This window comes from Camelus bactrianus, chromosome 30, assembly GCF_048773025.1.
Source record: "Camelus bactrianus isolate YW-2024 breed Bactrian camel chromosome 30, ASM4877302v1, whole genome shotgun sequence".
NCBI classification, from domain to species: domain Eukaryota; kingdom Metazoa; phylum Chordata; class Mammalia; order Artiodactyla; family Camelidae; genus Camelus; species Camelus bactrianus.
The window spans coordinates 19,650,912-19,667,234 of NC_133568.1; the positions used below are offsets into that span (position 1 = coordinate 19,650,912).

Here is a 16,323-nt window from a genome sequence, read left to right on the forward strand (position 1 = left end):
AACAACAACTACAAGACACAAGGGAGAGATTAGAAACATTAAGTCATTTGCCGATGGTCTCACAGCAAAAGAATGGCAGGAACAGATCAGTCCCAGGAGCTCTGGTCCAAAGACCATGCTGTGACATACGATCTGCCTGGACATTTTGGGACCAGAGGGCTGGTGAAAAGGACACATTTAAACTTTCCCTAAACTTCAAACTTGAGAGACTAATGAAAATAAAACTAATGATCTATGGGGTACCTTTTATGTGCCCAGCACACATGGAATGACAGAGTCAATCAGACGTCTGTTGAGGGAGGCGGACGTTTATATAACTAGTAAGGCAGTGCAAGCCTGAGCTGCCTGACGGGTGGGAACAGAGGGGAGGATGTCTCCCAATATCTCACCCAAACCTACACAATTCCTGGCAACACAAAGTGCTGAATAAATATTGACTAAGTGAAATAAAATTAGTCTCTAAAAATGTATTCTGTCTCTGAATGCAATTGAAAACAAAAAGGCAAAAGGATCAACTTTGCTTTCTTCCCCTTAAAGAGAAGACATTTAACAGATTATGGCAATCATTGACATTCAAATCAAAATAAAGAGGAAAGTGATGCTTTGTTCCGATTATACTTTAAATAACAATGTTACAGGCATTACATGTTAAATTGTTGCCATAATGAAGAGTCTAGGAGGTATATAATGACTACATGAAATATAAACCACCACCTAAAATTCACACTGCAACTTGAATAGTTTCATTGTCCTAAAGAGAGATGGAGAGATTATGAGAACACAGATTCTGGGGTGATCTTCTCTGAAACCCCGATTCAAGCAGTTTCTCGTGCACCTTCCTGTTGTCCTGCGGTGTTCTCAGGCTTAACATCTGTCCCCGCATCATCCCAAGAAAACACTTGCAAATGTGTTAATGTCAACAACTGGAGAGAGGGGTCTCACCTCCAGAGGCTTAAAATAATTGCTACTAATAACTATGTTTACTTCAAAAATCAAATCGGCACCTTCTATGCTAAGATACCAAGTTACTTTTTTTCATGGCACTCTTACAGAATTCTATGTGAATATATTAATTTACCTTGTTCCAATATCAAGCCAGCTGCCATAATCTTTGACCAAGAAGAAAAAATGCTGTAAAAATAAGACAAAATACAGCTCCATTAAAAGCAAAGCCTATACATATTTGGTCTAAAAACAATGTAGTTTTAGGATTATGTCTTTCAGATTTCTGATTCCTCAGGACCATCATCTGACTGGAATCAAAAAGAATATGCCCTTTACTGAAATTTTTGCTTGGACTAAGACAAGCAATAGTCCAAAAGGCAAAAATAGCATTACCATTCAATTCTATAAACACAAAAGTGACATTTTTGAATAACTAGAAAGAAAACCCAGCCAACTTTAATAAAAGACACTAAATAACACCAAAGGCCTCAGTGAAAGGAGGCCATGCCATCTATTCAACAACAAATATTTACTGATCCTGTGTTAGATCCTGGAGATAAACTCTTTAAGAACATTTATGATTGTCATATTATCACGTGTGTGTGTGTGTGTGTGTGAGAGAGACAAGTCTTATCATCGGAAATACAGGCAAGAATAGGAGCACCGAGGAAGGGAATGTTCCCCAACTTGGGTACAAGGGAAGGCTACCCCAATAAAAAGTCTAAAAATCTAAGTGACAAGCCAGAGTCAGATGAAAGGGGAGGTTGGGGAGATCTAAGGAGAAGTATGTTTCCGACAGAGGGAATGATCTGTATATACATCAAGAGTCCGTAGAGCTTGGCAGGTCCAAGGTGAGGCTGGGGAAGAGAGAACAAGGAGGGAGCGGTGAGACAGGATGCCAGTCAAGGAAGCAGAAGTCGGACCACACATGGCTCTCTAAGTTCAATTCAGCAGTCTGACTCTTCATATAAAATTAATCAGAGAATTTAAACTCTCTTCTACTAACATGTCTTTGCCTATTTGCCACTTTGTGAGCAAAACTGAAAGCTGATTTGTTCTAACGTTATGTGTAGTCAATTTCAGAAATACATGCAGTTCAATCCAGCATAAAAATGCTCTCATCCAAATCAAGTGACTAGGAATCTGATTTGGGAAGCTACCCTAATAGCTGTCTCTTGTCACTTCTAGCATAAGATGCTGTGTCATGAAGAATTAACCTTACCTAAAGAGAGGTCTGGCCTTTGCCTTCAGCTGCTAGGAGGTGATTACCATGTCCTTGGAATAACCTGCCTGATGGAGGCATTCTGCCTGGGGGACCTTAGCCACTGGACAGCCTAATAATGTGATTTATGTTCAGGGCTTCGGGCCGTGTGTTATCAGTTCTACCTCTAGAAGGACTGGAGATTAAAGATCAGTCATGGGAACAGTATGTGATTGAGCCCCAATAAAAAGTCCATTAAGGCTCTAGTGAGCCTGGCTGGCAGCACTCCATGCACACTGTCACACATCAGTGCCGGCAGAGTGCTGCTGTCCTGACTCCGCAGGGAGTGAACAGCCAGAGCTCCACATCTGCACCCGTCCTGGGCTCTGCCCTCTGCATCTCTTCATTGGCTGATTTTAGTCTGTATCCTTTCCCTGTAACAATCCACACTTGTGAAGGTAACAGTCTACAGTAAGTTCTGTGAGTCCATCCAGTGAATTATCAAACCTGGGGGTAGTTTTGGGAACCCCCTCGAACCTGCAGGTATAAAATAGGTTCTTCTATTTGTTAATACACTAGAACTCATCATTAGAGCTATCATCTTGGTAACATCTTCCCATTTCAGAAACTCTATTTCCTCTTTCTTTCCTTCCCTCCCTCCCCCCCTCTTTTTTCCTTTCTTTTTCAATCTGAGAAGCAGCTCAAAAACCAACATTTCAAGTAAGAAAATGATGTATTACCTAAACCTAAAGTTAGCTTTTTCTGTTAACTTCCTGTGCAAGTTACATTTCAGACAAAATGCACCATGGAAGACTAGAAAATGACAGATTTGGATAAATCAAGTAAAAAGGCTTTCGACACCTTAAGAAGAGCACTCTTACTGCATCGTAAGTCATATAAAAAGAAAGTAATTAATGTGTAAATTATGCCAGCACTTATAACTCAGTATCTAAATATTTCATATAGAGAAATGCATTCATATTTCACTTGGTTAACTCAGTACTTAGCTTCTCAATCTTATTTATATTGAATATCCAATAATATCTTACCAAAGCCATAATGTCTGATGTGATGATAACCATGAGAAAAAGACTGGAAAAAAATAAAGAAAAAAAATACATGTAATACAACAGGCATATTTTAAAAGCACATTAAAATCAAAATGAGAGTAATCAAATAACCTAATATTTTGTTATTAGTATTTTTGCTTCTGAAAATAAATACTACATTTGACAAAAACACTTTCACATTATCATGGGCTACTGTCCCACAGTGATGGACTGGACTTCAGAAATGTTATTTAACACTTTGAATATTTATTTCAATGGTATAAAAGGAACATGAATTATAATTTTTTTAATTAAACATTTTATTTTAGATAATTCTAGACTCACATGCAATTTCAAGAAATGATATAGAGGGGTTCCATGTACCCTCTGCCCAGTTCCCCCCTACCCCTGGTAATATCTTACAAAACTATAATACATTATCATAGCCAAGATACTGGCCTTGATACAGTCAAGATACAGAATGTTTCCACCATCACAAGGATTCTTCACGACACTCTTTTATAGCCACATTTACCCTCCTCTCACCCCCTAACCCCTGGAAACCACAAATCTGTTCTCTTTTTCTAAAATTTTGTCATTTCAAGACCATTGTATAAGTAGAATCATTTATATAACACTCTGTAACCTTTTGGGATTGCCTTTTTTCACTCAGCACAATTACCTTGAGATTCATCTAAGGTTCTGTATGTATCAACCATTTGTTCCTTTTTATTGCTGAGTAGTACTCCATTGTATGGATATACCACAGTTTGCTTAACCATTCAAACACTGAAGGACATCAGGGTGGTTTCCAATTTGTGGTTGTTACAAATAAAGCTGCTATAAACATCTGCACACAGTTTTCTGTGCATTTCTCTAGGAAAAATGTCCACGTGCAATTGCTGGATCATGTTGCATGTTCAGTTTCAAAAGAAAATGTAAAACTCTTTTCAGAGTAGTGGTACTACTTTACAGTCTCATCAGCAATGTATGAGAGCAATTCCTTTCCATCCTCACCAGCATTTGGTGATGCCACTATTTTTTATTTTAGCTATTTTGATAGTCATATAATATGTCTCTGTGGTTTTAATATGTATTTCCTTAATGGCTAATGATGCTGAACATCTTTTCATCCTTTTTTTGCCATCTGTATACCATCTGCAGGTCTCTTGCTCATTTTCCAATTGAACTGTTTGTTTTTCAGTGTTGACTTTTAAGAGTTCTTTATATATTCTAGACAGTAGTTCTTTGTCAGATATGTGGTTTGTAAATATCTTCTCCCAATATATAGCTTGCCTTTTCACTCTTTTAACAGCTTTCAATTTTGATGAAGTCTAACTAATCAGTTTTTCCTTGTATGGATCATGGTTTTTGGTATCAAGTCTAATTCTTTTCCTAGCCCAAATTCCAAGGATTTTATATTTCTTTCTAAAAGTTTAAATCTGTGGTCCACTTTGAGTCAATTTCTATATAAGATGTGAGGTTTTGGTCAAGGTTTATGGCTTCTTTTTAAGAAATAACTTTTTCTAACTATAGTTTTGAAATACAGAAATGTAAGTCAGACTGATCAGATCTTACGGAAGGATTAGCATTCAAAACAAATCTGATATAACAGACATATAATAAAGTAGGGTAATCTGATTAAGAATCTGTAGAGAATGCAATTGTCACCCAGGACAACATTCTATCCAAAGCATGAATTCCCATAGTAACGTCCCAATGAATAGTTTGTCAAGCAGTAGCTTCAGTGGTTTCAGAAACAGAATCTACTTCATTTTAGACAGCTCCAATTACTACAGTTTTTTTCCTTCTTTGAATCATAATCAGTGAAACAAAAATTCCACCCTATAAATCCAGCTCTTCTGGAGCAAGAGAAAGAAAATAAATACAATTTAAATGCAACAGACCTTAAAATATCTCTTTTAAAGTTTTGTTTGCTGTTTTTAAATGTTGTTTTCCAAAAGCAAATTATTTTATTGTATGACAGAGATGATGTTCTGGAAATCTTCTGAATAAGATACACCTCAGGTAATAATACCTACCTTCACTGTATGGTTGGTAAAAAAAATCCAATCTGGTAATATATGCAAAGCACCTAATGCAGTGCCTGTATACAGTGGGTACCTAAAAATACTGGTTTCTTTCTCACTCCTTGTAACAAAGGTTTTAGATGAAATTAAATATACAATGAAAGACACAATCTCTGCCCTCACAGAGTTCACAGGATGTGTATTAGTCAGCTAGGGCTACTGTAACAAAGTACCACAGACTGGGTGGCACTTTAAGACTGGCTTAAACAATATAAATTAACTTCCTCATGGTTCTGGTGGCTAAGTCTGAGAACAAGCTGCCAGTGGCGCTGATTTCATTCTGAGGCCTTTTCCCTTGATTTGTAGATGGCCATCTTCTCCCTCTGTGTTCACACTGTCTCTCCTCTGTGTGTGCCTGTGTCCTAATCTCCTCTTCGTATAAGGACGCTAGTCATATTGGGCTAGGGCTCACCCATATGACCTCATTTTACCTTGCATCCTCTAGCAGGAGATGTGAGAAAGTACATGTAATTTACTAGCTTTTTACTGCATCTAAATAACTATCTTCTATATGGTACTGACAAGGTAAGAGCAAAAGTGCTTTTAATGTTAAATTCATGTGAATATCCTTTTGAAAAATATGCTAAATTAAACCAAACATGAGATTTCTACTATTTTTAAACAGTGGGAGAAAACCTTTCTTTTTATTATAAATACACATAATAATGCTACACCCAGTTCTAGCTTAAACTCATCAAGAAGAACATGCAAATTTATGCTAATATTAGTTATTTCTTTCAGCATTGAATATTCCGGTTTGATTCAAAAATAACAAATTTGCTAAGAAGCTGCATATTTATCTCAAGTGTCTTTCAGAAAGGCTGATCAGTCCCATGCTGATGAGGCAATTTTATCGTTTCAAAAAAGCAAATAGTTGAGTTGACAGCTTCTCTTCCAGAGTCTTGATTGCTTAAGACTGACTGCTCTAGAAATTCCTAGAAACTCAGGAAGAATACTTCCCATTCCATTTGTCAAAAATGCAGAAGTCAAGACTGAGAAACTATGTAAATTATTGACATCCAGAAGTTAATGTCAAACCATGTAAAATGCTACGATGTTAACACATTTGCCTAATACATATTTAAGAAATGATCCAAAATGAGAATGTAATTTGGTGTAGCCACTATGGAAAACAGTATGGAGATTCCTCAAAAAACTTAAAATACATGATCCCGCAATCCTACTCCTGGGCATATATCTGGAGAAAACTCCAATTCAATAAGATACATGCACAGCAATGTTCATAGCAGCACTATTTACAATAGCCAAGATGTGGAAGCAACAGATGTCCATCAACAGATGACTGGATAAAGAAGTTGTGGTAATATATATAAACCATACACACACACACACACACACACACACACACACTCACACACACAGTGGAATACTACCCAGCCATAAAAAAGAAATGAAATGCCATTTGCAGCAACATGGATGGACCTAGAAATTATTATACTAAGTGAAGTAAGTTAGAGAAAGACAAGTATCATATGATTATTACTTATATGCAGAATCTAAAAAAAGGACACAAATGAACTTATTTACAAAATAGAGACTCACAGACGTAGAAAGCAAACTTGTGGTTGCTGAAGGGGAAAGGGCAGGGGAGGGATAAACTGGTAGTTTGGGATTAGCAGATACAAACTACTATATACATAATAGATAAACAACAAGGTACTATTGTATAGCACATGGAACTGTATTCAATAGCTTGTAATAACATTATGAAAAAGAACATATATATACACGCATAATTGAATCACTATGCTATACACCAGAAACTAACACAACATTGTAAATCAACTATACTTCAATTAAAAAAAAAAAGGAAACAATCCAAAATAAAACAGAATGCTATCCCTTGTTTTTTGTAGGCACGGTTATATCTATAGTAAACATGTTATTAACTAAAAGATGTTAACATTTATGTGTTACAGTTTTTGAGGGGGGCTCCTCACTAGCTTGAATAATATTCTAATAATATTTTATTGTTGAGAAAGCACATTTTTCTGCCAGAGGCTCTAATCAACTAATTTCTTCTAATGACAACTGAGCTCTGACTAAAACGGTGAAATATTTTTTTCTCATTTTTATAATAAACAACCTATGTTACAGTGTCTTAATAACAATCACACAAAATACCCTCAAATATTTACTCCCATTTCCTAAAAATGGACAAATTCAATGCTTTGTAAATATTCACCTTACCTTTTTGATGATAACTGAGTAGTTAACTGAACAGCTTCAAAAGCACACATCACAAGAACAAAGGGGATTAAAATCTGTTTAAAAGAAAAACAAATGATGCCATGGATAGCTATAGCATTTGAAAATTTTTTTTAAATAAATACTATTTCTGCTTACAGAAGTATTTCAATTTCTCAAATTTTATCTATATTAGGGAAAAGCAAATGCTGAAATAAAACCATAATAATGACATATACAACAGTGATGAAATGGATTTAAAAACCCACATCAACCATATATATAGTATAAAAGATAACAAATATTCCAAATAAAGCCTATTCCAAATTTGTTCTATTTAACTTATTATAATAATTAATGACCATGTTCAAAGTTTTCCAAGAGGGTGTGAAAGGCCCAGAATGCCCAAATCAAATAAATTATGGAGCCTGATGATTTGATTCACAGGTCTCTGAACATATCTGGCTATTTGATACTACAACTCTATAAACAAGTCTACATGTGATTTAGCTGCTTTATCGTTGCTTTTTGTCATTTTAATAGTAACTTATTTCTGAGCATAAAATTCATACTGTGTAAAAAAAATGGAGAAAGATATAGTAAATTAATCCTGGTTGAAAAATTCGGAGCTAACATTGTTAGTATTTTGACATACTGCTTTCCAATGACTAATTAAAAAAATACATATATATATATTTTACATTTCAACAAAGAGGGGAGGGAGAAGACATGTAAAAGAAATGATGTTCAAGACTGCATAAGATTCTTTTTCTTCCTTTTTTTTTTTTTTTTGTAGGGGGTTAATTTGATTGATTGATTGATTGACTTGAATGGGGGTACCGGGGATTGAACCCAGGACCTCGTGCATGCTAAGCATGTGCTCTACCCCTAAGCTATACCCTCCTCCCTAAGATTCTTTTTCGAGTGGAGGATGCATGACTAAAACAGAGTTCCAGGAGGACTTTCACTTCCAGCCACATCAGTCAAGAAGGCCACCAAGTACATTACATCAGTAAAGCTTACTGAATTAAACTAGAGATTAAAGATCTAGCATTTAATTTAAACTTCTTTTTAATTAAAGACCCATGATCTTTAACAAACTGGGAAAAGACAAACTACCATTTTAAAAAATGTAAATGAAGAGTAAGGAAACAATACATATTTTTTTAAAAAATCAACAGTGAACGGGACGTGAGAAAATGAACATCTCAGTAACCTTTCTTTTTCTTTTTTTTTTTTAATCTCAGTAATACTTCTTAAAATTACATTTGTATTAGGGCAATAAAAAAAAGGATATTAATCCTATTAAGAGACACATACTTTTAACAATTATTACTTATGTGATCTGAATAGAAGGCCATCATATTTTAGGCAGATGTTAGTTCCATTATTTAAACAAATATATACTAACTGTGTAAAATGTGCCAGGCACTATTGCAGAGGGAAAAAGACAAGTTTAATGATCATAGAGAAAAAGGGAAAGAACGTGAATTACATTCCACTGGAGAGTCTGAATCCCTGGAAAGCTGATAATTTGTTATATCTTGGAATCCTCAGCACCCAGCTGGTATCGATAAGCCTTCAAAGACGTATTTGTTGAATGAATAAATCAGTTCTAGGTACATGGATCATGAGAACAGATGATAGCACGTTGGTAGCCTCACAGGTGCGGAACATGGGTTCAGGGAGCCTTAGATCTTGAGGAGCAATGCAGTTCTGATCCATCTCACACTTCCCACAGGCTTCCTTCATCTTTGGTAGGACTTCCTGGGACTAATAGAGAATCTCTACTTTTTTGAAGTTAAATGGGCTTAAGAGTAAAGTAAAAAGATTAGCTATGTTTTGGAGTAAAGCTAGAAGGTCTTACTTCCCATCCAGCAGTGTCTGAGAAGGTATCTTCTTCCTATGCTATTTAACTCTGTCACTTTATAATCTTAATGCCCCATGTTACATGATCTTAATGCCATGATGAGTTCATAATTTTATTTAAGCGGTATCTTAAGAAAATAAAAAAACCAACCTTCCACATCATCAGAGCTCCCATCATGTAAGGACTAAACACAGTCAGAAAGCAATAGACAGAGGCGAGGTCAAAGCTAAGGAACCAACAAAAAGAAAAAAGGATTTTAGAATTCACACTGTAACTTTAAAAGCATGTTCTTCTCTTTTAAAAAGGATGTTTCAACTCATTTCTGAAATACTCTTACAAAAACATAAGTAAACACTGTATCAAGAAATATTATGAAGTCACTAAAATGAATCAGATAGACTTATATGTGCCGATAATACCAATTTCCAAAATATACCCTTCAGTGTAAAAAGCAAGGTACAGAACAAAATCTCAACTTGTATTATTTTCTGGTTATGTATATGCTGTTTTCACTTAACATTACCTGTTAACAGAAGCTATATTCCCAGTTCCAAAAAAGGCTGTCACTAAGAAGAAAACCTAAATGGAGTTAAGGAAATGCCAAAATAAGTCAGAATTCATAAAATTTCTTTTTCATTTAGAAAAGATAAGCCTATTCTACCATGAGGGTAATTTGCTTTTTCATATACACATATGATTATAAATTGTTCTAAATGAATGTTCCATCGTATCTCTTTGCAGAATTGAAAGAATCAGGCTGACGAAGAAAAGTACTAAGAACAATGAGGCCTGGGAGGTTATCCTCACTTGTCACTAGTAACCTTGGGAAGATGACTATTTTCCTCCCCTCATGATATGATGGAGGTGGATTATTGTATCTGTAGTTGGATGCTAATAATTTTTTTAAGTGATAGATCTTTGCAGCTGAAATATGATTTCAGTCCATATAGCCCTGCTGCGTGCCCATGACATGTGAAACGTGTTAGGTTCTTTGGAAGGCTCCGAAAGAAATAAGAGATCATGATTTAGAATAACTGAAGAGAGAATGAGAAAGTGTTACACATGTTTTTGACATTTTGGAACTTACATGTGTAATAGTGCAGTAATAAAAAGGAGATACTAACTTTATTGGTGTCTAAGAACTTACTGCTAGTAAAGCATTTAAAATAGTGCCTGGCCCACAGAAAGGGCTTGATCAATGTTAGTTATTGTATTATTATAGACACATATACAAAAGTGGTATAGAAACACTAAAGAAGAAGCATGAATCATGACAAATTCCGGTGAAAAAGTGGCATCTGAGTTGGTGACTTGAGCCTTTAATATATTCATGGTTCCATGCATTCAACCAATCAACTAGCCAACTAAGATTTATCACCAAGTATATGTCTTTACTTTTTAAAAACGTGTGACAGGTGACAAAATATTGTTGGTGTCTTGGATGTAGGTACACACACATAGACACTTGTCTGTTATATCATTCTTCATGCTTCTCTATAAGCGCTCTGAAATTTTTAAGCGTAAACTATATGAAAAAAATTACGGTTGAAAGGGCGATTAAATGGCCTCCAAGATAATGTCACTCTCAAGCAACAGGCAGAAACACTCCCACCTCTCCTTAGTCCATTAAATGGGAGGTTGTAGTGTCTTAAAACTAAAGTCCAAACAAAGGATACAAGGAAAAAGGCCCTACGGAGGTCATCCAGATAGAGGTCTCGAAGCTGGGTTATATCGGTATTATAAGCAAACTGGATACTGGAGACCTATGGAATAAGAAGAAATACAGGAACGAACAGTAACAGTTTGCTTACTTCTGCCCTCAGAGGCAAACTGTCCAAGTTACAACAGCTAGAAAGATACCTTCAACTGACAACAACAAAAAATCAACAATAAATCTTTTTCTATAGCTTAACTACACCTTAATAAAATCTCCCAAAAGGTAAAATATATTAACACTACACTGAACAGAGCTGTAGTATGGCTATGTGTCTAATAAAGGTAAGAATTGGGCTTTTTCTTATCCTGCATAAATGCTTCACTTTTAAGTCCCTATATAACTCTTTCCTTTGTTAATACCTGATTTCTCAGTGTCCTGGTCTTCTCAAACCCAGGTATGGTAATGATATTAAAAAGCATGATAAAATTAAACATTTCTCTGTTTCTTTGTTCTTCTGTTAATTCATTTGTAGAGAAATTATTTTCTCTGTATAAAAAAGCAAAATATTTCTGTCTTTGGTAAAATAAAAAGTCTCAATTCCAACAAGATGGGTGCACTCTTGCTTAATCCCTCTCTTCCCACAAAAGAAAAACTTATGGATAAGTTTAAAGGGAGACTTTCCCCATCTCCCACTTTCCATGTAATTTTCTACTAAGTTCTTAGGATGTTTTAGTACCCTTTTCTAGAAAAGGACATATCTACTTTCAGTTAAAATATAGAATTAAAAAAATAACACAATAAATCTCATTTTTAATTTAATGATTATTTGGTTATTAAAATATTGAATATTTATTATTGTAGGTTTTTTTTTATTTTGGCAGAGGGGAGGTAATTAGGCTTATTTATCTTCAGAGGAGGTACTAGGGATTGAACCCGGGACCTTGTGAATGCTAAGCATGTGCTCTACCACTTGAGCTACACCCTCCCCCACCTAAAATATTGAATACTTAATATTAAGGACAGTCTGACCATTTACTTGAATCTGATTAAAACTTCTTTTCATGTATTGTTTTACTATTCCAGTACTGGAAGTTAAAAACTAGTAATTATTCAACATACTTCAAAAAAGTTTCTTCTTTATTAAAATTATTTATTATAAATTATCAAGTACTCTTTGTAAACTCAACTAGAGCCAGTTAAGGATGAATTAATGGATCAACTATGAAAGCATTTTTCTGCAATATTCATTTCATCTGACCTCAGTAAAACTGTAAGTATTCTATCACCAAATATCTTCAGTTCTAAAATAAAGGCAAGAGACATCAATTTACTCTCTAGCTCAGCATGATAAAGGAGTCCTTAATGTTTGGTTGGCTTTTAGCCAATTCGAAGTATATTATGCTGAATAAGCAGTCTAAGATTTGGACTGAAACCACAATCACTAAGGTGACAATAAGCATTTTGGATTAGAATAACTAGAAAGAGAAAAATAACACTGGGGACACAAATGTCATCTTATGATCAAATTCACAGACTGAATTGTGACAACACAAATATCCTTCCAACTGAAATAAATTGAAGGAAACAAATTAACTGTGAAAACAAAGGAGAATAAGACAAAGAATATTCTTTTTTCTCTATTCTTTCACTATATTAATGTTTTTTTACAGCAGAGATTCTCAAATAATCTCTAAGAAAAGCCCAATCCATACAATGCCCAGGAAACAACAAAATTGTGCTTTTCTGGTGTAAGTGAAAATTTCCTTACAAACTAATAGTTTAACTTAATTATTAATGCCTTAAACAGTATAAAATTTTAAGTAGAATTTTCAAAGAAGTAACATTGCAACTTCCTTATAGGACAGAGAATAGTTTAATATTTTCAAATAAATGCAACAATGATTTTGACAAGCTACCTTCTGTTTACAGGAAATACCAGATTGCTGCAGGGTTTCTTGTTCCATGTGTATCCAGACAAACATCAAACATGACAATACTAATGGAAACAGAGCTTCATACCTAAGGGGTGGGATGTGGTGGGGTGGGAGTGGGAGGGCAGAAATGAAAAGAAAAAAACATTAACCAAAAAAAAATGTGAATTTATACTGATAGGTCTTTCTCAAAATTACAACAATCTTCATAATAATTCTAAATCACATTATCACAAAATTTAAATTTTCTAGGCTTTCCAGAAAAAGAAAGTAGAAAAGGAAAGTAACTTTTAAATATCAACTCCAACACCATCTTTTTTTTTGAAATTTAAATAGTCTTGAGATTATTACGTTTATAATAGTAGATAATTAAAAATCATTCATGAGGTAACACATATACACATAAAAAAAGAGAAAACATTAAGACAAAGGTAAAAAGACAATTCCTGAGTTAAAATTATTAATATGCATAGAAGAACAAGACAAATAACCCCAATTTTTTTTAAATGAGTGCAATACAGGAATATAAACCTATCAAAAAGAAAAAAAAGAGCTAATAAATATATGAAAACATATTTTGAGCTTACGGATAAAAAAATGAATACAGAAATTCAAAAATAGGTAGATAACATACTCATAATATTTACCCATATTAAAAAAATGTGGACAAGAGTGTAATGAAAAAAGAACTCTCATATTCTCTTCATAGGAATAAATACTTCCTGGAAGGCAACCTAATACTATGCATCGAGAATCTCAAAAATATTCATATAGTATAATCCAATGATGTCACGTCTAGGAATTTACCCTGAGAAAATAATCAGACATGTGCACTACGATTCTCATAGGAAGATGTTTGTTGTAATATTGCTCACAGAAGAGAAAAACAGGAAAACAACCTAATATGCAGAGGGCAGTTTGAGTAAATAATGTATGGTACGTTTCTGGGCTGGCATAGAATGTGGACATTATAAAGTGAACAAAGGAGAAACGTTCATGAGACAACATAGTGACAGATGCCTTTTTTAATCCTTTTCTGTCCTAGTTTAAGATAAGTGCTTCACCTTTGTAATCCTCCAAACACTCTATGATAGTACTTATCACACCTTTTTAATCACACGTTTATTTATACGTATCCCCCGACAGTTTGGAACATCTTTGACTGTGTCAGTCTGACACCACTACAGGCCCAGCTCATAGCATTTGTTGATGAGTTACTTACCTAACTGGAAGTTACAAAACAAAATCAAACAAACCAAATCAAAACAAGGAAACCTGTATTTTTCTTTCAACTTTTGCAACTACTGAACTCTATTCCACATGGCACTATTCCCTGAACATGAGAAAGCAAAAGAAACCAAATGCTTTAAACTCTATCACAGATCATAAAACTAAAACACTGAACATCAGGCACAAGAAAACATTTAGTTTGAGGCAGCATCCACAAATCACTTGGTGTGTGAGACTTAGAGCACTCAAGGATATGAACAGGCAATACATACTTGACAAAATACCATTAGTAAAACAAGTACAGAAAATTATACAAAGATGCACTATTTTTGGCCTACTAAAATAGCATTTGATATTCTTATTTAAAAATGAAAATACCAAATACTGTGAAAGATATATGATAAAGTAGGTCCCTCATAGGTTGTTGGTGATATTCTAAGCTTGCACTGTTTTAAGACAAAAGTAAAAAAAAAAACAAAAAACTTCACCTATGAATGACCCTATGGCGCACATATAGGCTCACTGAGAAGTGAGCAAAGGCAATAATCTAACTATATAAAAAGTTTATGCATAAATACATAACTCAAAATATTATTTATGATAATAAAAGTAGAAATAAAAAAGATGACCAAAAATAAAGAAATAATTTTTAAAAATCAAGGTGCAGCCATATCATTGAGTATTAAATATCTATTAAAATGATGGTCAGGAAGCCTATGAGCCACTTGGGAAAATGCTTCTAAAATAATGTTAAGCAGAAAATAAACATACAAAATAGCATGTGGACTATGATTAATACTGTGTTAAAAAGATGACTACAGAGGTAAGACTGGAAGAAAGTATTCCAGAACATCAACAGGAGGGGTAGGGTTAATAGATGATTTTCCTCCTTATCCCTGCTTTCCAAAATGTGATTATACTATGTTTACAATGATTTTAAAAAATAATTGGAAAAGAAAGATTTAGAAAGCCTATATCCTAGGGCCATTCTTTAAAATTCAGCTCAATTGCCATATGAGTTCTTGTTGGTACCAATTCAGCTCCCCTACTCAAACCCTTTCTCTAGTCATTCTTCCTATCACACAATTCACAACTAAACTTATAATAACTTAATTGTTGTATTTTGTAATTACCTAACGCTGTAAAATAGAGTCCTTGTTTTATAGCAGTTTACAAATCTGTTATACACCTGGGGTACACTAATTGTTCCACCTGCAGGTCTTTTTAATGTTCAGAACACTAGAACTATGAAAAAAATTGTTGATTAGTTGAATCAAGAAGGTACATTCTCTGAGCAAAAGAGGACAATGATTTTTTAAATATTTGCAGTTATATATGAAATTATTCTTTCCTAATACATAAAAACATAAATTCCATAGTCCTACAAAGTGTTACAGATTTACTTCTTTTCGAAACCTATGAAATAAAATTTTTGTAAAATGTAGATGAGTAAATCTGATAAAAACAATCTTATCAGATCTCATTTGTTTAGACACCAATATCTCATAAAAAGTCTGCATATCTGAGTTAATAAACTGAAATATCAATAAAATGTCATCACAGGCTTGCAGTAAACATAATAAAGGCTTACTAAATTAGGACCTGCTAGTTTAGTCTCTGTGTAAATTGAACAGCGCCAAAAAGACATTTAGTTTGTATATTTTGTTAAGTAAAGGTATAATAGAATCAAAATTTCAGAGGAAAATGTTTAACCAACTTAAGAGAACTATTTTCAAGTATTACAATAATTTCCATTTGCATAAAAATAACTAAATGCAGATTTAAAATGAATCTTCTTTATTCATTTAATCAAGGATGCATTGTTAGAATTTAGGATTACTATTACTATATTTTTATAAAGTAATAAAACTGATTTCTTTTAAATATCCTATAATCCTGACTAGTCACTTATTTATACAAAAAACCCTCCAAGTTGTCCAAAACAGTGATGTAGAACAATAACAGGTAGACTGTATTTTGCAAAACTAATTCGACACTGAAAAAATGTACTTACTGAAATTATTAGACTGCTGCTTTAAGCTACCTCTGTTTAATTTTTTTTGCAAAGGTAAATATACTATCGATGTTGGATAATATATTTCTTAAGACATTCATTAATAAGGTCATATTCATCATTAATAT

The 16,323-nt window shown here is 33.9% G+C and overlaps 1 protein-coding gene across 3 annotated transcripts in view; it reads right to left on the reverse strand.

Annotated features, from left to right (window-relative positions):
- The window catches only part of PIGN (phosphatidylinositol glycan anchor biosynthesis class N), an 88,182-nt gene that overhangs the window by 15,032 nt on the left and 56,827 nt on the right, over window positions 1-16,323 (reverse strand). For all 3 annotated transcript variants that reach the window (XM_045521463.2, XM_045521464.2, XM_010961284.3), the window contains 7 exons: window positions 12,937-13,039; window positions 11,040-11,126; window positions 9,887-9,942; window positions 9,514-9,589; window positions 7,497-7,570; window positions 3,196-3,238; window positions 1,079-1,131 (listed from right to left, as the gene is read on the reverse strand). In XM_045521463.2, the coding sequence (XP_045377419.2) occupies window positions 1,079-1,131; window positions 3,196-3,238; window positions 7,497-7,570; window positions 9,514-9,589; window positions 9,887-9,942; window positions 11,040-11,126; window positions 12,937-13,039 (492 nt within the window). The remainder of the gene's footprint in view (window positions 1-1,078; window positions 1,132-3,195; window positions 3,239-7,496; window positions 7,571-9,513; window positions 9,590-9,886; window positions 9,943-11,039; window positions 11,127-12,936; window positions 13,040-16,323) is intronic.